The sequence below is a fragment of the Capsicum annuum genome, chromosome 5 (assembly GCF_002878395.1).
Source record: "Capsicum annuum cultivar UCD-10X-F1 chromosome 5, UCD10Xv1.1, whole genome shotgun sequence".
Lineage (NCBI taxonomy): Eukaryota > Viridiplantae > Streptophyta > Magnoliopsida > Solanales > Solanaceae > Capsicum > Capsicum annuum.
The window spans coordinates 177,801,418-177,825,716 of NC_061115.1; the positions used below are offsets into that span (position 1 = coordinate 177,801,418).

At 33.1% G+C, this 24,299-nt stretch overlaps 1 protein-coding gene and 1 long non-coding RNA gene across 4 annotated transcripts; one reads left to right on the forward strand and one right to left on the reverse strand.

Moving 5' to 3' along the window:
* Positions 1-16,479: 16,479 nt before the first annotated feature.
* Positions 16,480-24,014, forward strand: LOC107870965 (glutamine synthetase). Of its 3 annotated transcripts, XM_016717693.2 has the most exons (12): positions 16,480-16,833; positions 18,136-18,175; positions 18,294-18,397; positions 18,491-18,539; positions 18,785-18,891; positions 18,986-19,073; positions 22,129-22,257; positions 22,409-22,483; positions 22,588-22,641; positions 22,789-22,826; positions 23,050-23,209; positions 23,534-24,014. In XM_016717693.2, the coding sequence occupies exons 1-12, from the start codon at positions 16,760-16,762 to the stop codon at positions 23,684-23,686; spliced, it is 1,071 nt and encodes a 356-aa protein (XP_016573179.1). In that variant the 5' UTR covers positions 16,480-16,759; the 3' UTR covers positions 23,687-24,014. The 3 variants fall into 3 exon arrangements, with proteins under 3 accessions (XP_016573179.1, XP_047269234.1, XP_016573180.1); XM_047413278.1 differs by lacking the exon at positions 23,534-24,014 and having other exon boundaries at positions 16,534-16,833; positions 22,588-22,682; positions 23,050-23,203; XM_016717694.2 differs by lacking the exon at positions 23,050-23,209 and having other exon boundaries at positions 16,535-16,833; positions 23,594-23,654.
* LOC107870968 lies at positions 19,434-21,255 on the reverse strand. Its single transcript, XR_001674563.2, has 4 exons — positions 20,124-21,255; positions 19,979-20,023; positions 19,768-19,840; positions 19,434-19,512 (listed from the first exon to the last, which is right to left on the reverse strand). It is a non-coding gene; the product is annotated as an uncharacterized LOC107870968 (long non-coding RNA).
* Positions 24,015-24,299: the final 285 nt, after the last annotated feature.

Consider the following 24,299-nt stretch of genomic DNA (forward strand, 5'->3'; position numbering starts at 1 on the left):
AAAACTCGAAGAGGTAGATTTACCTCAAGATATGGATTTATTAAATAAATGGACGATTCCAAAAGTTGAATTAAAAACCATATATGAATACGAATTTTTTGATAAAATAAAACATAAACAAATTATTAAAACAACTGAGCAATCTCTTTCTTTAAATGCTGATGAACGGACTATTCAACTCCTAAATAAGCATGATATTGATATTTTTAAATGTAATTATAATTATATGCATATTGGTCTAGTACAAATTGCCTTTAGACCTTTAACACTAAAGGGACTCCCTGAAACATTTTTAGCTGCTTTATGTGATGCTAGAAATTTAAATTTTAGAAAATCTTTAATGGGATATATTGAATCTACTCTTGCCTATGGTCTTGTATATTTTAATACTTAGCCAAATTTGCAATTATCTCTGGCTGAGGTAAATATTCTTCATGCTTTAACCTTAAATGTGAAAAATCATGGTTATGATTATGCGCCTTGATCTGAGCTTATAGGATTATCTTACCGCATATATTATCGTTTATTATCAACCTTAAATCCTCAATGTAAATTAATTGATGATACTTCTAATTGCACTATGCTTATTGAAACCAACTTTATAAAATCCAGGGTTACTACCTGAAGACCTATTCAATGGGATGAAATTGATTTCCCAAAAACATGGATTTTAAACTCAGTCACTTCTCCAAAACAATTGGCGAAGGATGTGACTATTTCAGAGTTAACTCATGTAACTCAAAACTCTGATGGACAAATTTGTCTACAATTTGATAATAATTCTCCAGTCTATAGAAATTCTTTTTCTCTTCCAAGAAGACTTCCTTCTATACATCATATTTCTCCTATAGAACCTGATTATGGTCCATCTAGGAATCAAGCTGCATCTTTGCATACTATTAATTCTGCAGATTCGCATGTTACACGTAAAGGTGTAGAAAAGATTAAAATCAACTCTAAAACTAATATAGTTCAAGATTTTGAAAATTCTACCCCATCTGAGATGGATTTTGATATTAATTTTATTTAATATGATGACACAAATTATTGATTTTAGTCTTGGTTCTCAGGCAAGAAAATATATTCAAAAAGAATTTTTTTGTGAAAAATGAAAAACCTTTAGGACATGGTTTTTTGAAAATTATAGTCTTGATGAATTACGAAATATTTCTGAAGAATTCTATGAAATATGTGTCTTACATAATAAAATTATCTTTTTTGTGCCATGGTTTATGTCTGCATATTTGTTGTCCTATATAAAAATAATTGAAAGATCTTATCAAAGTTCTGATGGTACAATTACTCAAGTTGTATATCCTTCTCAGTCTTTCTTTATATTACCTAATAATACTGGAATAACTTTTTCTGCTTTTCAAAAATTTGTAAATGAAGATATTGAAAAAATCACTGTTTCTGAAATAAATAACCTTATCGCCCAAAATAATTATTTGAGTCTTTATGTTAAAGTTTTGGGAGAACATATTTCATCTCTTGATAAAAAACTTTGACGAATTAATTGAGTTAGTTAAAAAACTTAGCACGCAGATGGATTCCTCTAACATTCCTTCTTCTTCTTTGGTATGTGGATGAATGGAAGGAATTTGACAGACTCGACGTTATTTCTGATGCAGAATGGATCATCTTTGGCAAATAGCCAAAGAAAGAGGAAGGGGTGGAAGAAGTCAAAACTCTTCATATCAAGGAGGACGAACAAACCCTTCATATTTTGATCGAAGAAATTCTGCATATAGCTCTGCAAGTTCTAATTTTCCTGTATTACAACAAGGAAATAGTACTTTAATTAATTCAAAAATTCTTCAAGAGGAATCATCATCATCAAAAACTCTGAATATTGGCTCTTCCGTACATTTGGAAGATATTCCTGAAGACCATCCATTATATAAACAACTGTAATCCTATCTATCGGATCAACAAAAAACTGCAGATTCTTTTGGATCTATAGTTCAAGAAAATTCTGAAGATAAACCTTCAAATGAAAAGTTGGATGCTAGAGAACTTATATTATATATTGAAAATTAACATATTCCTGGTCAAGAAAATTCTGAAGAAGCATGGCGAATACTTAGAAATTATCTCACTGCCAACGTTTATTTTACTGGCAAATCATATAAAACCCGGACTTATTATGAACATATATTAGTTTTAGAGTTGATTTTAATCTTTTCTACACCTTTAGGCATAATATGCGAATCTGCAGAATTAATAGTATCCAAAGATGCAGCTCGATTCCTAGCTGGACATAATTAGGTTCTATAAGAGAAATATGATGTATAGAAGGAAGTCTTTTTGGTAGAGAAAAGGAATTTCTATAGACTGGAGAACTATTATCAAATTGTAGATAAATTCATCCATCAGAGTTTTGAGTTACATGAGTTAACTCTGAATTAGTCACATCCTTCGCCAATTGTTTTGGAGAAGTGACTAAGTTTAAAATCCATGTTTTTGGGAAATCAATTTCATCCCATCGAATAGGTCTTCGGATAGTAACCCTGGATTTTTTAAAGTTGGTTTCAAAAAGCATATTGCAATCAGAAGTATCATCAATTAATTTACATCGAGGATTTAAGGTTGATAATCCTATAAGCTCAGATCCAGGAGCATAATCATAACCATGAGTTTTCACATTTAAGATTAAAGCATGAAGAATATTTACATCAGTCAGAGATAATTACAAATTTGGCTGAGTATTAAAATATACAGGACCATAGGCAAGAGTAGAGTCAATAGATCCCATTAAAGATTTTCTAAAATTTAAATTTCTAGCATCACGTAAAGCAGCTCAAAATATTTCAGGGAGTCCCTTTAGCGTTAAAGGTCTAAAGGCAATTTGTACTAGACCAATATGCATATAATTATAATTACGTTTTAAAATATCAATATCATGCTTATTTAGGAGTTGAATAGTTTGTTCATCAGCATTTAAAGCACGAGATTGCTCGGTTGTTTTAATAATTTGTTTATGTTTTATTTTATCAAAAAATTCGTATTCATATATGGTTTTTAATTCAACTTTTGGAATCATCCATTTATTTAATAAATCCATATCTTGAGGTAAATCTACCTCTTCGAGTTTTATACTCTTAGTACTAACTTCACCCATAGCCATGATTATAAAAGTCTTATATCTCTGCTGAAAACTTCACCACACTTAACATATTTACTATGAAAGTTCCTAGGCTCTGATACTATTGACAAGATCTCACTAGGCTGGGGTATGCCACTCAGCCTGTCAGACCATGTAACAATATTGGATTACGCCAAAGTTGAAAAACCGAATCAAAGCACCAACAAAAATATATAAGAATTTCAAATAGTCTAATGACTGTATGGAATCTTTTATCCAAACAAGGGGCCTGTCAGAGATTTAATAACCTTATGTTAAACCCATGTGTCTAGAAGTTCTAATTGTACAGAAATCGCCCTTTTCATATCAGGACAACGGGCTAAAGAAGCACAACTTACTAGACGTAGTCATAGAGACAAGGCTAACATAAGTGTATTAAACTCGACTACACCAACATTTCGGAACCAAGTCAAGAAACTATAGAAAAATTTCTTTATATTTTGATAGAGTCTGGATCTTTCATAGTTAATATGTAAGCGAAGTTAGACCTTCAACATAGATATAAGAAGCCTTTTAGCCGGACATAGTCATGGCTGGGCAAGGGTAGAATTTGAATTAAATGCGCACAAATAAGAAAGAAATATGTACCTTAATAGCCGAAAGCAAGGTTGGAATAGTAGTAAATAGTAGCTTCTTATTTATTTAATCTTCAAATATGTTACAAAGAGAGATGTAGAGTGAGGGGAGAGCTTATAAAAAGAGAAACAAAAGGAGAGAATTGAAGAACTCCTGCCTCTCTTACAAGAATGAGCCATTAATAAATAATAAGAAAGAGAATCTTGCACAGTAATGGATGGGTCCCTGTGCACAGTGATTTTACTATTACATAAGACTTTATTATAAAAAGTAAAGGGTCCTTACGTCGAGTTCAGATAGTCATATCTTGTCTTTTCCTTTCCATTTCTTGATGAATGCTTCAGCTTTTTCAATCATTTCTTCATTTTCTATTAGAATTTTTGGAGGTTGAGAATCTGTAACATCTTCAGTATTTGCTTCGATACTGTTCATTGAGATATCTAAAATTTGTTCGACAGTTTGAAGTAATTTATCTCTTACTTCTAATATATATTCTTCTATCATTTGCATTTTATTTCCATCATGTGCAGATATTCTTCTATAAACATAGTTAAGACTTTTTTCTTCAACCAAAATGATTTCTTGGGAGTCTTTTCATATTCAACAATTTTTTTTACTATTTCCTCCCTTTGATCATGACCATAGGTGAGTTTAGTATCTGGATCTTTTCGAAGCAATTTGTCCCAAAAATTACAATAGAATACTTGATATAATGCAGGAATTTGTTGGGTGTCATAACCTATTTCTACTGACTATCGATGGATCCAAGGGATAGAGAATTCTATGTAGACATACATTTGATCAATAGTATCGATCTAACAAATATGTTCTGAAAGATATAATTCAGTTAAGAAAAGGGAGGATTTTTGTCATAAATGGTAAAGAGAGGAATATTCTGGAGGTAATATTTTGACTGTGGGTTCATGCTGAGTCCACCATTGAATAAACCAATTTGGAATAGGCTTTTCAAATACCTTAGCACAAATTTTTATAAACCAAGTGTGTTTGTGCTTATAATTCTTATAATATAATACTTGAGAAAAGACTTTAATGTTATCCCAGTAGGTGAAATTTGCAAGTGTTTATCCCATTGGCCCCATTGGCCCCATTGGCATGGATTTTTGAGTCATTGATAAAATACCCTATTCTTCAATAGGAATAAGTTATTAATTACTATTTTGGAGTATCTATGTACTCCGGGGATAGTTTCTCCGAGGGGACTGTGATCAAAAGTCACACTGAATGTTTGGACTAATATATGTTCATAATAAGTCCGGGTTTTATATGATTCACTAGTAAAATAAACGTTCGCAGTGAGATAATCCTATATTGTTACATGGTCTGGCAGGCTGAGTGGCATACCTCAGCCTAGTGAGATCTTGTCAATGGTATCAATGCCTAGGAACTTTCATAGTAAATATGTTAAGTGTGGTAAAGTTTTTAGCATAGAAATAAGGCTTTTATAATCATGGATATGGGTGAAGTTAGTACTAAGAGTACAAAACTCGAAAACGTAGATTTACATCAAGATATGGATTTATTAAATAAATGGACGATTCCAAAAGTTGAATTAAAAACCTTATATGAATACGGATTTTTTGATAAAATAAAACATAAACAAATTATTAAAATAACTAAGCAATCTCTTGCTTTAAATGCTGATGAACAGACTATTCAACTCCTAAATAAGCATGATATTGATATTTTTAAACGTAATTATAATTAAATGCATATTGGTCTAGTACAAATTGCCTTTAGACCTTTAACGCTAAAGGGACTCCCTGAAACATTTTTAGCAGCTTTACGTGATGCTAGAAATTTAAAGTTTAGAAAATCTTTAATGGGATCTATTAACTTTACTCTTGCCTATGGTCCTATATATTTTAATACTCAGCCAAATTTGCAATTATCTTTGACTGATATAAATATTCTTCATGCTTTAACCTTAAATGTGAAAACTCATGGTTATGATTATGCGCCTGGATCTGAGCTTATAGGATTATCTTACCGTATATATTATCATTTATTATCAACCTTAAATCCTCGATGTAAATTAATTAATGATATTTCTGATTGCACTATGCTTTTTGAAACCAACTTTATAAAATCCAAGGTTACTACCTGAAGACCTATTCGATGGGATGAAATTGATTTTCCAAAAACATGGATTTTAAACTCAATCACTTCTCCAAAACAATTGGTAGAGAATGTGACTAATTCAGAGATAACTCATGTAACTCAAAACTCTGATGGGCGAATTTGTCTACAATTTGATAATAATTCTCCAGTCTATAGAAATTCTTTTTCTCTTCCAAGAAGACTTCCTTCTATACATCATATTTCTCCTATAGAACCTTATTATGGTCCAGCTAGGAATCGAGCTGCATCTTTGCATACTATTAATTCTGCAGATTCGTATGTTATACCTAAAGATGTAGAAAAGATTAAAATCAACTGTAAAACTAATATAGTTCAAGATTTTGATAATGAAAATCCTACCCCATCTGAGATGGATTTTGATATTAATTTTGTTTAATTATGATGACACAACTTATTGATTTTAGTCCTGGTTCTCAGGCAAGAAAATATATTCAAAAAGAATTTTTTGTGAAAAATGGAAAACCTTTAGGACATGGTTTTTTGAAACTTATAGTCCTGATGAATTACGAAATATTTCCGAAGAATTCTATGAAATATGTGTCTTACATAATAAAATTATCTTTTTTGTGCCATGGGTTATGTCTGCATATTTGCCGTCCTATATAAAAATAATTGAAAGATCTTATCAAAGTTCTGATGGTACAATTACTCAAGCTATGTATCCTCCTCAGTCTTCCTTTCTATTACCTCATAATATTAGAATGACTTTTTCTGCTTTTCAAAAATTTATAAATGAAGATATTGGAAAAATCACTGTTTCTGAAATAAATAACCTTATGGCCCAAAATAATTATTTGAGTCTTTATGTTAAAGTTTTGGGAGAACATATTTCATCTCTTGATAAAAAACTTGAAGATTTAATTGAGTTAGCTAAAAAACTTAGCACGCAGATGGATTCCTCTAACATTCCTTCTACTTCCGAAACCAAAGAAGAAGAAGGATATATTTTATCTAAACCTTCTATCCAAAGACCTCTTGAAATAGAAGGATTTGAAAATTTTTCTCAATTAGACCAATTAGAAAAACTCTTAGATAAAAAATTCTCTCGTTTAAACATTCAACCTCTTAATGTTTCTGATGATTTTGTGCAAAAACTCGAGTCTAATTTTTCTGATAATATCGAATCTACTCAAAACGTAGGAGACACTATTTCTTCCGAGCTAAATAAGCTCAAAGGTATGATTAAAAAACAACCAGGGAAAATATATGCTGACATTCCCTGTATGTCTACTGCATATTATCCATGTCCAACTCCTCAAGATGTTTTGATACAGGAAAGGGATTAGAATCAAACAAATACTTCTTGTAGTGGAGAAGCTATTTATGAATGGAATATTAATGGATTATCAGATCGACAAATCTCTATTCTTATCCACCGTATGCCCATGTATTCTAATATTGCCACAACTATTGCATCAGCAAAAAATCGGGCCAATCATACTGACCCAACAATTTGTAAAATAATTGTTGCGTGCTTTACTGGCCAACTTCAAGGCTGGTGGGATAATTTCCTAGACGATGATAAACGCAAGGCTATTTTTAATGCCACTAATGATAAACCTGGAAAAGACAATTTAGGATGACCACTTTAGGCAGGACGACCAGATGTTGTCTATACCCTTATGCTTACAATTATTGAACATTTTGGAGGTAGATTTACCAATCAGTATGAAAACATTAGAACTCTTCTTAATGGTTTAAAATTCAAACATTTAGGAGAATTTAGATGGTATAAAGACACCTTTCTTAGTAGGGTTATGGATTTACCCAAAAGAAAGTATGACCATTGGAAAGCTAAATTCATTGATGGTCTTCCACCTTTATTTGCTGAAAGAGCTAGAAAATCACTTAGAGGATCTTATGGTGAGGTTCAATATTCAAAAAAAACTTATGGTCAACTTATTGTAGCATGTACTCAAGAAGTCTTAGCCCTTTGTAATGATTTAAAATTAGACAGACAGATTAAGCTCGACAAACTCACAAAAAAATTCCAATTAGGAGATTTTTGTGAACAATTTGGTACGGATAAACCATTAGCGAGAAAAACCCAAAGATATTCTAAACCTGATAAATCCTATAGAAATAAACGATCTAGGCATAGAACCAAAGAAGAACGTGAAAATAGAAAATCCTATCGTAAGTCTACCAGATTTACGAAAAACAGATCAAAAAGAGAATTAGCAAAAATCAAGTGTTATAGGTGCAACTAATATGGTCATATAGCTTCAAACTGCAAGTTACAAAAACTCAAGTCCTTAGGACTTTCTGAAGAAGTGCATGACCAATTTTATAATTTATTATATACCTCTGGTTTTGAATCTGATTCTATATCTGAAAATGATTTTGAAGTACCTAATTCTGATAGTGAACCCGATCAGGTTAATAAATGCAATGATTGTGATAATGATATTTGTAATTGTGATGAAATGATGTATAAACTTCAAGCACAATTTGAAGATCTTGATTTAAATATTCAAACTCTTATTGTTGATAATGTTCTTGAATTGCTGAAAGAAGTTATTGATGAAAAACTTCGTGAAAAAATCATTAATTTTGCTACTCAAAAAACTTCTACTAATACTTCTTGTATTTCTAAAGATAATTCTTATGATAATTATCATATGTCGTATTCTTTAGCTGAGGTTAATCGACGTCTTGCGTTGAGTCAAACTCTGGGTAGAGATACTATATTTGATGATTTAAAAATCGAAGTTGAAAAATTAAAGAAAGAAATTGTTTCTTTAAAATAAAATCAGATGATCTCCGATCATAGGATTTTGAAATTAAAGAAAAGATTCCTGACATTCCTGAAAATATTATTTCATTTACTTCAAAAGGAAAAGAAAAGAATTTTGAAAACTCTGAAGATTCTGAAATAGATAAACTTAGTCCAAAAGAAGATTTAAAAAGGGATTATTTCTTGGGAATGATGCAACTAGTTACTTCTCATAAATGGTATATAAATTGCACTATTCTGATAAATAAGGAATTTTCTATCACTAATATTGCTATGATTGATAGTGGTGCTGATGTCAGCTGCATTCAAGAAGGTTTAATTCCAACCAGATATTTTAAAAAAAACTACTCACATAATTAAGTCTGCATCTGGTCATAGTCTTGACATTAACTATAAATTGCCAAATACTCATATATGTCGAAATAAAGTCTGCATTCCATATTTCTTCTTTTTGGTAAAAAAACCAGTTATATCCTCCTATTATTTTAGGAACACCTTTTATAAATGCTATGTATCCTTATACATATATTGATGCGAATGGTTTTAAGGCTACTTATAAAAATAAACAAATCTCTTATCCTTTTGTTACTGATCATGTAACAATAGATATAAATGCTCTTATTAGTATGAAGCAAAAGCAAATCAATTTTTTACAATTAGAACTAATGATTATTAATATTTCTGATACTTTAAAATCAGTAAAGGTCCAAGAAAAAATAAAAATAATTTCTAATCAATTGATTGTTGATATTTGTCACTGAGGACATGACCCTAGATAGGAAGATCTGGAGGACGTGAATTAGGGCAGAAGGCTAGGGTCAGTTTGGGTCGCTAGTGTAGGGAATTACTTGGTGGGGGTATTATTCTTGTTATGATACCTTGTTTCATGCTTTATTACGAATCTGTTTACTTTTCACTGTTTTCTATTACTTGTGGGTGTCGTATTTATGTTATGCCATCTTGTTCCATGCTTTACTATGTATTTGTGTAGTATTTCGTATCTCAAGCCGGGGTTCTATCGGAAATAGACTTTCTACTATCGGAAACAGCCTTTCTACTTCTTTAGAGGTAGAGGTATGGACTGCGTATATCTTACCTTTCCCAGACCTCACTATGTGGGAATTCACTAGGTTTGTTGTTGTTGTTGTTTGATTGTTGATATTTGTGCGGATCATTCAAATGCTTTCTGGAACCAAAAGAAGCGAATTGTTTCTCTTCCTTATGAAAATGATTTCAGTGAAGAAAAAATTCTCACAAAATCTTGACCCTGTCAAATGAATACAGAGTTAGTAGAATTCTTTAAAACAGAGATTGATAGTCTTTTGCAAAAGGGTCTTATAAAACCTTCAAAGTCCCCTTGATCCTGTACTGCTTTTTATGTCAATAATGCTGCTAAAAAGGAATGAGGTATGCGTCGACTAGTCATAAACTATAAACCTCTGAATAAAGTTTTGAAATGGATCAGATATCCTATACCGAATAAAAAAGACTTACTTTCTAGATTATATGATGCTAATATATTCTCCAAATTTGATTTAAAATCTGGTTATTGGCAAATTCAAATTGATAAAGAACATACTTATAGAACTGCTTTTAATGTCCCCTTTGGACAGTATGAATGAAATGTTATGCCATTCGGTTTAAAAAATGCTCCTTCTGAATTTTAAAAAATTATGAATGACATTTTCAATCCCTATATGGATTTTATCATTGTCTATATTGATGATATTTTAGTATTTTCAAAAACCCTTGAAACTCATTTTAAACATCTGCATATGTTTAAACAAATAATTATACAAAATGTCTTGGTAATCTCCAAACCAAAAATAAGCTTATTCCAGACAAATATTAGATTTTTAGGATATAATATTTCTCAAGGTTCTATTGAGCATATACAAAGAGCTCTAGAATTTGCTAAAAAATTCTTTGATATTATTACTAATAAAAAATAGTTGCAAAGGTTCCTTGGTAGTCTTAATTATATTTCTCCTTTTTATGAAAATCTGTCTAGAGATTTAGCTCCTTTGTATGATAGACTAAAAAAGGATTACAAAATGTCTTGGACTCAAGTCCACACTGATTTAGTAAAATTGATTAAAAAAACAAGTTCAAATTCTTCTTTGTACATCTCTTGCAAACCCTAACTTGTTAAAAATCGTTGAAACTGATGCTTCAAATATTGGGTATGGTGGAATACTTAAACAAGTTAATCCCCATACAAAAACAGAATGTTTAATTATATTTTATTCTGGTAAATGGACTGAAAGCCAGAAAAAATACGCCACTATAGCTCATGAAATGCTAACTATTGTAAAATGTGTTTTAAAATTTCAAGATGATTTGTATGACCAAAAATTCATAGTCAGAACTGATGCTCAATCCATTAAATATATGTTTGCCAATGTAACGCCCCAAAAAATGGGTCCCGGAGCGTCACACGGTACTTGAGGCTACGAGTATCCCCAAGCTAACCCTTTGAGCCATTTTCATTCAGTTCAACACAAATCAACGGGGTTTTCATAAATAACCCTCAAATATCAACAGAGTAATCATCATCCAAGAATAAAAGAATTTCAGAAAGATAACAAAATACGACTTATTAGTCAACTCCCAACATTTATACTAGTCTGACAAGCCTCTAAGAAAATCAATAAAACCAGCGACCCATTGAGACATGCCCCAACTGACTCATACTCAGTTATCAAATGTAAACGATTCTGTGAAACCAACATCAGACATCACGTCCTCGGAACATGAGGACTCACCAAAATAGAGGATGTAGAACAGCATGCCCGAAGAATCACTATCGAACCTGGAACTGAGCACCTGAACCTACATTTCGAGAAAATGCAGCCCACATCCAAAGATATGGGTCAGTACCATAGATAGGAACCGAGTATATGAGGGTGTATGCAGTTGTATAAACATCATCATCATAAATATTTATAAGAAATATGCAGGATGTATGAAAGACTCACATAGCCCAAAGAAAATCATCGTAATCATGAGAGGATGAAATAAGTACAATAACACATGTGAGTCATCATATAATTTTTCAATCACTTTCAGTTCATCAAGAATATCAATGCTCATAATGTAAATATCATTTAAATCTTTCGAAAGAATAACTTTCACAATTCCACTTTCAAATTACTTCACCATTCACCATAGACACAAGGAAACACACACACACTGGGAGATCTTATAATCGACATAAACCATGTGAGCTACATGGAGTCCAACGTACAACCCACGTTGGGGAGAGCCATCCTATCCTTGCCATCGGAGTAGGAATATCGATATCAAATCTACACAAACTAGTGATCACTATATAAATCAGCCTCAGGCTCACTCCTACAGGGGCACGTAGTTCTAGGAAAGTAAGGTCGCTTTATACCTCCCACTCGGTGCTAAAAATTTCTCCCGGACTTAGCTCAAATCATTTCAAAGACAATCCACAACAAAATAATTTCAGTAATATATAAATATACATCGGGAGCCATCATGCTTCCCATCTATTAAAATCAACCACGTTGTGAATTTCTTTCACACTCGAGTTCAAAACAACTCCATTAAGACCAAAAGGTCAAATCATTCAAAATATCTCAAATATTCAACATCAACGTGCTTATAACACACACTTTCTCAAAAAAAAAAACACAATTTCCAATGGGGATTCACGACTCAAATATCAAAATCATGATAAATATCGTTCAAGATTCATGCTTTATATCTCCACACATGTAAATTCATCTTTCAAAATCATAAATATCAAGATTTTATAATAATAATCATAAGATATGGGTTCATACTTCAAATTCATAAAAATCAAATAAAAATCATGCCTTTGTAAACAAAATTACTTTTGGGCACAAGAACGAAAGAGAGTTCTTGTTGAAAAACCCCACATACCTTGAATGATGAACTTTAGATCGATACTTTGAGATGTTAATCGTGCCTTTGAATGATGGTTCTTGGATTTCTTAAACTGGGAACTTGGAATCTTGAATTAATTTGCAGAATTAACGGTGAACTTTGGAGGTTCTTGAAGTTGGATGTAGGAGCTTAGGGTTTTCTTTTTGAGGGAATTTGATGAAATATAACATATAATGCTTCTAATAGGCTTTAATATAGGGTTTGGATGGATTTTGGGTGAGGGAAATGACCAAAATTCCCCTAAAAATTAAATAATTCTTGAATCTGTCCTTTGGTGGACTGTTTTGATAGTCTGAAGTAGATCAACCATAACGTTTTACTCCGATATCCAAATTGGATGAAACCAATTTCTTTAGAAAGAAGACTCTCATATATTTCCGTTGATATATATTATCTCACCCAGATCATTGTGTACGAGGAGTTATGATTATTTGAAGTTGACCCAAAAATTTACTTTTGATAGGATGAAGTAGATCGACAAAATGGATAAAACCAATTTCATTGGAAAGAGGACTCGCAGATCTTTTCGTTGATATATAGTAGGTCACCCAGATCATTATGTAAAAGGAGTTATGATCTTTTAAAGTTGAAGCAAAAATACGCCAGGCCTCAGTACTTTTTCCTGCACGTCTTACTGTTCACTACTATTCACGGTTCGATCGGAATGTTCATAACTCGTCGCTCGGGTGTCCGTTTTGGATGATCCACATATCGTTGGAAAGCTTATTCAATACTCTACACAATGGTGGGTCATAATCTAAGACATTCCATAAGGAAAATTTATAATTCATTCTAGAAGATAGAATCCAACACGTTTACGCACAAAATTTCAACAAAAAATTTCCCGGGGTATTACAGCCAAAGACTCCAAACATGATGCTTCTAAACTAATCTTTGCCAGATGGCAGTCTCAGTTAGCTCCTTTGAATTTTGAAATCTCGTATAAAAAGAGAAGTGAAAATTCTCTGCCCGATTTCCTCTCTAGAAAGTATTTAAAAAATTAATGAATGTTTATACTTACTATCTCTCTGACAAGGTAGTTATCTCTATTATTAAATGTCTTCCTTTAAATGAAGATCTTCATTATCTTATATTAGAAATTTTGGTTCGTAAAATAATTGAAGAAGAGTTTATCTCTACTCACGATGAATTCATTGACGATAATATCTATTGGTTCGATATTGATTTAAGTGACTAAATCTTTGCAGGATCATCCAAAAAATTCAATAATGAAGCTCTTCCTTTATTTCTTCTCTCACAAATTTCTAATCTCTTTCATAAAAGCAACTCCTCTGAATGCTGATATGCATATGCTTATTCTACAAAAATTCATTACTAGTTTTATTACAAAACATACACTCTATGAAGATATATCTGAATATTTGGACTGGTATGTGGATGAATGGAAGGAATTTGACAGACTCGACTTTATTTCTGATGCAGAATGGATCCTCCTTGGCAAATAGCCAAAGGAATAGGAAGGGGTGGAAGAAGTCAAAACTCTTCATATCAAGGAGGACGAACAAACTCTTCATATTTTGGTCAAAGAAATTCTGCATATAGCTCTGCAAGTTCTATATTTCCTCTATTACAACAAGGAAATAGGACTTTAATTAATTCAAAAAATTTTCAAGATGAATCATCATCATCAAAATCTCTCAATATTGGCTCTTCCGTACATTTGGAAGATATTCCTGAAGACCATCCGTTATATAAACAACTACAATCCTATCTATCGGATCAACAAAACACTGCAGATTCTTTTGGATCTATAGTTCACGAAAATTCTGAAGATAAACCTTCAAATGAAAAGTTGGATGCTAGAGAACTTATATTATATATTGAAAATTAACATATTCCTGGTCAAGAAAATTCTGAAGAAGTATGGGGAATACTTAGAAATTATCCCAATGCCAACGTTTATTTTACTGGCGAATCATATAAAATTCGGACTTATTATGAACATATATTAGTTCAAACATTCAGTGCAACTTTTGATCACAGTCCCATCTGAGAAACTACCCCTAGAGTACATGGATACTCCAAAATAGTAATTAAAAAACTTATTCCTATTGAAGAATGTGGTATTTCATCAATGACTCAAAAATCCATGCCAATGGGGCCAATGGGACAAACACTTGCAAATTTCACCAACTTGGATTACATTAAACCTTTTCTCAAGTATTATATTATAATAATTATAAGCACAAACACACTTGGTTTATAAAAATTTGTGCTAAGGTATTTGAAAAGCCTATTCCAAATTGGTTTATTCAATGGTGGACTCAGCATGGACCTACAGTCAAAATATTACCTCCAAAATATTCCTCTTTTTACCATTTATGGAAAAAATCCACCCCTTTCTTAACTGAATTATATCTTTCAGAACATATTTGTAAGATCGATACTATTGATCAAATGTATTTCTACATAGAATTCTCTATCCCTTGGATCCATCGATGGTCAATAGAAATAGGCTATGACACCCAACAAATTCCTGCCTTATATCGAGTATTCTATTGTAATTTTTGGGACAAATTGCTTCGAAAAGATCCAGATACTAAACTCACCTATGGTCATGATCAAAGGGAGAAAATAGTCAAGAAAATTGCTGAATATGAAAAGACTCCCAAGAAATCAATTTTAGTTGAAGAAAAAAGTCTTAACTATGTTTCTAGGAGAATATCTGCACATGATGAAAATAAAATGTAAATGATAGAAGAATATTTATCAGAAGTAAGAGATAAATTACTTTAAACTATCGAGCAAAATTCAGATATCTCAATGAACATTACCGAAGCAAATACTGAAGATGTTACAGATTCTCAACCTCCAAAAATTCTGATAGAAAATGAAGAAATTATTGAAAAAGCTGAAGCATTCATCAAGAAATGGAAAGGCGAAGACAAGATATGACTATCTGACCTCGACATAAGGCCCCTCTACTTTTTATAATAAAGTCTTATATAATAGTAAAATCACTGTCCACAGGGACCCATCCATTACTATGCAAGATTCTCTTTCTTATTATTTATAGACGCCTTATTCTTGTTAGAGAGGCAGGAGCTCTTCAGTTCTCTCCTTTTGTTTCTCTTTCTATAAGCTCTCCCCTCTCTCTACATCTCTCTTTGTAATATATTTGAAGATTAAATAAATAAGAAGCTACTATTTACTACTATTCTAGCCTTGCTTCCGATTGTTAAGGTACATGTTTCTTTTTTATTTGTGTGCATTTAATTCAACTTCTACCCTTGCCCAGATGTTCGGCTAAAAGGCTTCTTATATCTATGTTGAAGGTCTAGTTAACTATGAAAGATCCAGACTCTATCAAAATATAAAGAAATTTTTCTATAGTTTCTTGACTTGGTTCCGAAATGATGGTACAGTCGAGTTCAATACACTTATGTTAGCCTTGTCTCCGTGACTACGTCTAGTAAGTTGTGCCTCTTTAGCCCGTTGTACTGATACGAAAAGGGCGACTTCTGCTCAATTAGAACTTTTAGACACATGGGTTTAACATAAGGTTATTAAATCTCTGACAGACCCATTGTTTGGATAAAAGATTTCATACAGTCATTAAATTATTTGAAATTCTTTTATATTTCGGTTGGTGCTTTGGTTCAGTTTTCTGACTTTGGCGTAATCCGATATTGTTACATGGTCTGGCAAGCTGAGTGGCATACCCTAGCCTAGTGAGATCCTGTAATATAATATAATATAATATAATATAAAATATATATATATATATATATATATTATTTATAAAATTTTAGTTTTTCGGTTTAACTATTTTTTTTTTTAACCAAAACCAAACCATAAAATCAAAATTTTAAAGTTACAAATTGAATTCGATCCGAAAAATTAAAAAACTGAAACCAGAGGGAGTAGTTCAATTTACGAAAATTTCTCTTTAAAATTGACAGGCATTTCAGTTAGCCCGGGAAACGTCGAGTTACCTAACTATATGGAACAACCAATATTCCATCTCACTTTTCTCATCCATTTGAAAAAAAAAAGATGTAATAAATAATTTAAATTGTTAATCACTCATATTATATTCCTTTTTAATTAGTTAAATTAAATTCTAAGAAAACTCCGTAACAGTTGCCGATGAATTTGACATTCCTCTACTTCCTCTACATATACACAAAGCATTAGTTAATTTTTCACAAAGAAAAAAGAGTTTTTTTTGAGAATTTTTCAGTATGTCTCTGATTTCAGATCTCCTCAATCTCAATTTGTCTGAATCCACTGAGAAAATTCTTGCTGAATACATATGGTTAGTTTTTTTCTGTATTTTTAATGACTTTTTAGCTATGTTTTTATCCCCTTTAAATTTAATTTTGGTTTTTATGATTCTCGAAATGTTTTTTTTTTTTTTTTCTGATTGTTAGGTTTCTCTTTCATTGTTTTGTTTGATTGTTTAATCTGTTTGATCAGATTTTTCAGTTTGTTATGATCTGCTATTTCTGTATTTTTGTATGCTGTTGGAAGTGTTTTATTTTGATCAATCATTCAATTCATTAGATTCTTTTATATGTAATTTCATGATGTTTTAAATAATTTTTCTTAGAAAAGAAAAAAAAAGGACTTTTTCTTAATCATGGCGTATGAGTCAATCATGGTTACCCCAAGGGTTGTAATGTAGGCAGCTTATCATGATGCAAATATTAATGGCTGATTTTACAACTCGAACCTGTAACTACAAGTCACACGGAGATAGCATTAATGTTGCTCCAAGGCTCCCCTTGACTCGCAAAGTTGACTTGCACTCTTTGTTTACAAACAACAACAACCACCATCCAGTATATTCCCACCAAGTTGGGATCTGGGATGATAAGTTTACACAGTCCATCCCACTACCTCCGAAGTGAGATAGACAGGTTGTTTCCGATAGACCCCCGGCTCAAGATACTCTTTGTTTATACCAAATTAAAAAAAAAAAATTGACTTTACCATTTTTTGCTTGATCATGGTTAGTGACAAACGTGTGCGTGGAAGACACGGCAGAGCCAATGGTGGTTAGGAGTATGGTAGAACCCAGTAACTCTTACTCGAATCCTATGTTTGTGTTAAAAAGTTAAATTATAATATACCAATACTCTTCAAGAACCCAATATGCAAAAAGAATTGTGGTCCAAAATCCAATGTCCGCATTTGCAACAACTAACAAGACTGCAAAGTTGTAATAAATATGTCTAGAAAAGAAGTTCATGTATTGTTGCTAAATGTTTGCTTTAATATTTTGATAATTTTCTACTGAATGTGGGATAGCGTAGGCATTTTTAGTTTCTTTCACTAGGGAGTTATTTGCATCACAACAACATCTACATGATACTTATTTCTTTGATGAGTTTAAGTTCTACACAATGACAATGTCTGATACTTTAACACCATCAGGTTAAGTTACACAAGGAAACAACTAAGTTTTTATAAGAAGCATCATTGATAACTGGAAAAATTTGCCTGTATATAACTTAAATCCTTCTTTGACAATGTAGCTCAATTGATCTCGTTTTACCTAATCTATGTTATGATTTTGATCACTTTACTTAGTACGTCATTCTTGTTTTTTAACCAGGATTGGCGGATCAGGCACGGATCTCAGGAGCAAAGCCAGGGTATTACATGTTTAAATTATTAGTAATTCTTTCACGTAGTAACAACATTTTTTTTCTTTTTTTCGAGTGCTTGAAGATCGCTAACTTGGTAAATTCTTTTTGTTTTTATAATTTACAGACTCTTTCGGGTCCTGTTAATGATCCTTCAAAGCTTCCGAAATGGAACTATGACGGGTCTAGCACTGGCCAAGCTCCTGGAGAAGACAGTGAAGTGATCCTATAGTAAGATTTTCTTTATTGTGCAAAACTACTTTGTGAAGTTTCATTAATTTCTTAATAGAATCATCTGACCATATTAAATGAAATTTCAAATAGTCCTCAAGCCATTTTCAAGGATCCATTCAGGAGGGGCAACAATATTTTGGTGAGTTGGTTTGTTGTTGTACCTATTTTCTATCTTGCGCATACTCTCCAAAAATGATGGTGCACCCGTGTTGATCCTTCGAGAATATACTAATCTGGAGGATCCAACATGCAGGCATCGGCATTTTGACAAGTATGAGTAACATAGCCTAGTAGATACTGTTGTTACTGAACCTAAAGTTGGATGTTTTCTTAGAATTTGGTAAATGCTTGTGCATGTTTTTAATTGTTTTTTGTTTTCTTAAGGTCATGTGTGATGCTTACACTCCAGCTGGTGATCCCATTCCAACAAACAAGAGGTACAGTGCTGCCAAGATTTTTAGCAACCCTGCTGTTGCTGCTGAAGAACCATGGTATCGAAAAAACTTTAGTTAGATTTTAAACGATAAAAAGGTTTTATAGGCCTACTCGTTTAGAAATTTCCTGATTGTCTGAGTTTCCGATTAGGTATGGTATTGAACAAGAGTACACTTTGCTGCAGAAAGAGGTTAATTGGCCTCTCGGATGGCCTCTTGGAGGTTTCCCTGGACCTCAGGTATACAATTGTTAATACTTTAAATTTCTTACACTTTTGGGCTTAGTAACATAGACTCGGAGATATTTTGTTTTGACATCTTTTCAGAGAGAATACATACTTCCCAAAATGAGATTTTTTAAGTTTCCTACTGTTTATGCATACAGAACGAATAATAGAAATCCTAAAAAGAACGATTAAAATTTTTTTTGATGTAACAGACTCCTTTTTTCATTTTGAGGCAAAGAACTCCAGAGAAGAAGAGAAAGAGAGAAATGCAGCATTATCATTTCAATTATATTTTTGTGGTGCTTTACTGAAGATAGATAATTACTAAGTAGAAAATGGCGAGGAAAAGTGGTAGGACAAATATCTGAGAACTCTTATTACCGTAATTGCTATAGTCTGTCCCACTGGTACATCTTTTGTTCCTTCAGGGGCCAATATCTTTGCAAGGTAACTGCAAATGATATGCCAAAACAACAAAACCAAATACATTAGAGAAGTGCATCAGTTAACCGTATGATTAGCATGAGTAATTCAGGCATTTATGAACAGCAAAGAATCAGGAAGAACAGTAATAACATACAGAATATTTAAGGAAAATCAATAACATCAGAAAAGAACATTACTTACCTTGTCAAAAGAAAATCAGAAAGAATATCCTCTCTCTTTAGTTTTAAACAAATACAGCACAATTGGAATTTAGGCTTACCCTTCCTCAAGACTTTCAAACTCGAGCGTTGCTTTATCAGTTCTATCTCACATAGTATGTCCCCCACTTCAATCTGTTAGGAAATTAGAATTCAACCGATTGTAATAACACAGAACTTTCAGTTGTTGAGGTTAAAACTTTAGTAGGTTCTCTGTCTAGAAGTGAAGATATTGTACTACTTTAACTTCAAGTGACATGAAAAGCAACTGACCTTGTCCCCCTCTTTCTTTCTCCACTTTGCTATATTACCTTGAGTCTGCAGTGACAAACATGTCAGTCAAAACTTCCCCCAAAGAATAAGAAATGGCAAGCAGAAAAATTCATCATTCCTAGAAATAATGCCGCTAAGATATTACCATTGTAGGGGACAAAGCAGGCATTCCCACCTCCATATATGAAGGAGTCTCTGCAATAGTGGAAAATAAGTATTATAACATTTAACAAAGCCTCATTTCTGCCTCATAAAATCTCATATTATCAGTAAATTCTCACACGGTTCAAGAAATAAGTAGTATAATGTGTCAGGAGGTCACGTAATATCTTCCACTGTCTTTCTCAGATAGAAAATAAATTCACTGAAGAGGAAAGGAATATTACAGATTATTAGGAAAAGACATTCTCTCCAAGAGATGTACATCTTGGACAGCATGTCATGCCTAATACCTTAGAAGCTAAAAGGACTATCCTATCACATATATTAGTTAGAACTTTTAATTGCTTTTCAAAATTCCTGCATTATGTAACAAGCAAATGCACCGCACAACAGCCAGATTTGCTACCTTAAAGCTCTTAGACATTCTTACACTCTCCGGAGCCACTGAACTAGATGAAGAGAGATTGAGTTAACATCATGTGATCCAATGGCCGACATGGCATATTGTAAAATTATAAGAGTAGGGCAAAATCATATATTTGGAGAAAACAAGATACACATATAGTAACCTAACTCTTGCTGGAAAGCAAACACCTAAGATTTATCATGCACCAGCTAGGACCAAAATTGCCTATTCAGGTTTCTTTATAACTATATGTAGCAGGTGAGGAGATCAAAAGTGCTGAACCACATAACACATACATGCATATAACAAATACATGCGTCTTTCCAAATATAACACATACATGTATATTTAGAAAGGACCTACGTCTTTCCAAATGAATCAGGGTAATGGAACAGCCACTAGAATTTTTAAAGCACAAGATAACACTTAGAACTAAATACATTCTAAACCTAAAGTCTCCACAATACCAGATTTAAGCATCAGCTCAGAGGATGTAAACTAGTATTTCATCTCTTTATCATTCAAACAATGATTATGCCTCAGTCCCAAACAAGTTGCGGCCACTTATATGAATCCTCACTACTCCATTTAATCTCAAATCAACCATTATACCAAACAAAAATAAATTGAATATATATAACTAATACTCCCTCCATTTCAATTAAAGTGTCTTAGTTAGACTAGACAAGTTACTACGAATCTGTGTGCTTTCCTCTGCTTTCCTCTGTTTTATATTACTTATGGGTGCCGTATTTATGTTATCTGCTTCTGTGCTTTACTATGTGTTTGTGTGGTATCTCGTGCCTTGAGCCGGGGGTCTATCGGAAACAGCCTTTCTACTTCATCAGAGGTAGAGGTATGGACTGCGTACATCTTACCCCCCCAGACCCCACTAGGTGGGAATACACTGGGTTTGTTGTTGTTGTTGTTGTTGTTGTTGTATGTTATGAGTGAAGGGTCAAAAATACACCTAAAGTATTCCTTTTTTTGCGTTCCAACCCGGGACTATTAGGTGTGCGATTTTCCTTCCTGAACCATCACCAACTATTTATCAAAACACACCCCAATGATCAATTGTTCCTTTTTCCTACCTACATGATGGTAATATTTCAGGTAGGAAAAGGGAAAAGGAAACAACTGATAGTTGAGGTATGAAACTCGAAAAACCAAGATACTTTAGGTGTGTTTTGGAGCATTAACTCTCGTGTTATTTATTTGAAAGATTTGAAAAAACTGAGTTTGGATTTTTTTTCCACATTTAGTATCTTGATCATCAAATTGTCTTTACATATCATAATATTACTGAGTTTGGTGGAAATTTGATGATTTTCAAGATTTGAAAGTTTTGAGTTTGGGAATCTTTTTTAAATAGCATTTTTCCAAATTCAAAGCTCGAACATGCTTGTTTTTCTGGCCTTGCCTTCCGCAGAGGGATTTCAACTTTATGGGTTTTGAATTTTAGAACAATAACGTGAAGTGTTAACACCTCTTTCCCTGCCTTCCCCCACTTACAATTCTGTTACTGTTCCCCTTAATATGCTAAAGGTGAAAGTTTTCTAAAGAATTTTGTTACTGCATTTAGGGACCTTACTACTGTGGAACTGGGGCTGACAAGGCTTTCGGACGCGATATAGTCGACTCACATTATAAGGCATGTCTTTACGCTGGGATTAACATCAGTGGCGTCAATGGAGAAGTGATGCCTGGACAGGTATAGTGCCTTTTTCCCCTTTTCCATTCCACATTCTTTTTAGGACAGAGGCGAATTAAGGATATAGAGTTGGTGCATTTAGGAGTATCATCTTATTATATACTATAGAATTTAAATTTCAAACTCGTTAAACATGCTGTGATTTATGCAGTGGGAATTCCAAGTTGGGCCTGCTGTAGGTATCTCAGCAGGTGATGAGGTGTGGGTCGCCCGTTACATTCTCGAGGTATATACTTGGCTATTATGAACTTTTTACCATTTCTATCTTCAATTAAACTCTAATGTGGCGTTTGATTGTTACACTTGCTCATTCGTATTGGTGTTTAACAGCGGATTGCTGAGGCTGCTGGAGTTGTCGTTTCATTTGACCCGAAACCTATTGCTGTGAGCTTTATGCTACATATCTTCTCACTGTTAGTTCAAATGTCGGTTGATCTGCTCACTGATAGTTAAATACTGCTTGCCACATGCTGATTATTCTCTTGAGTGAAGCTTTGCATTTACGTCATGTTATTTCCCGTTTACTGTCAGGGCGATTGGAATGGCGCTGGTGCTCACTCAAACTACAGGTAGACAAATGATCTTTTTATTCCTCTATAGAATATGAGCCCATCTGGATAAAATGATTAAAAATAGCTAATAAGTATCAAGTGTTAAAACTGATTTCATGAATAAGTAGTTATTTTGTTTGGATAGAAGGTCTTATATCTTTCATCAAACTACCCTTCCCCTGCTCTCTCTCGGCTCGCCCTTTGTCTACGTGAGAATATTGACGTGGAATGTTTCTTTCAGCACCAAGTCTATGAGGGCAGATGGAGGCTATGAAATCATCAAAAAAGCTATTGAGAAGCTTGGACTGAGGCACAAAGAGCACATTGCTGCATATGGTGAAGGCAATGAGCGTCGTCTCACTGGAAAACATGAAACAGCTGACATCAAATCGTTCAAATGGGTATGTAAACTATCATTTTTTTCTACTAGCTGTTTTTTAATTCCCTCCATTTTGGCCCATGAACATCTGCAATGCTGGTTGCTATGGAATTTAAGATTTTGATATTTAGACTTTCCTCGATATTGGCAATCAATGTTTGCCAAACCACTTTGTCCTGAAACATGATGCTCTAATTTTATTTGATTACAATCAATCTTTTGTTCATTTCGTGTTCACTTACAAGTCTAGTGCGATGTTGATCTCGAGAGTCAAACATAACATTTCACTTACAATTATCGATCTGGCTACGTGTATCCAGTGCCTCATTTTATGTTGTTTGCTCAGGGGGTTGCCAACCGCGGCTGTTCCGTTCGTGTAGGCAGAGATACAGAGAAGGCGGGGAAGGGATACTTTGAGGACAGGAGGCCTGCTTCGAACATGGACCCATACGTTGTCACTTCCATGATTGCTGAGACCACCATTGTTTGGAAACCTTGAGCTGTTAATAAGTGTCTTGCTATGATGTTCGAACACTCCAAATATGATATCTGACTCATGTCAGATTCTCTAAAAATGCATGGCTTTTGGAGGATCTGATACATGCTCGATAATATTTTTGAAGAGTTCGAGCAACATAGGTGTTTGAAAGACTTGTTTCTTGTGTCAAAGAATTGATTTTGTCTGTTTGTTTTAGTTAAGGTAGTCTATTCTATTTTTGTTCTATTGTTCCGGTTTCCTTAAAAACACTTCATTCATTAAAGCTGAATTCACTGCCTATAATTTGGCAATATTGTTAATGACTGTTATTCCTGTTGGTTTTGACTTATTTCTGTTTGTTATGAGTGCACATCTACCTGCTATAATCAAGAGTTTAACTGTTGTATACTTTACCGAGTCTAATGGAACCCCCTTTATGGAAAGTTACATTATATACCTATATACTGAGGGTTTGTTACAACTGTACAAGGATAACAGACAACTAATTCTGACATTAATTTTGAAATGAGTTTATCCATGTTTTGATGGGATAAAATCGCGGGATAACTTATACCAAAATTATGGGGTCGTTTGGTATAAGGTATAAGGGATAAATAGTTTTGGGATAAAATGA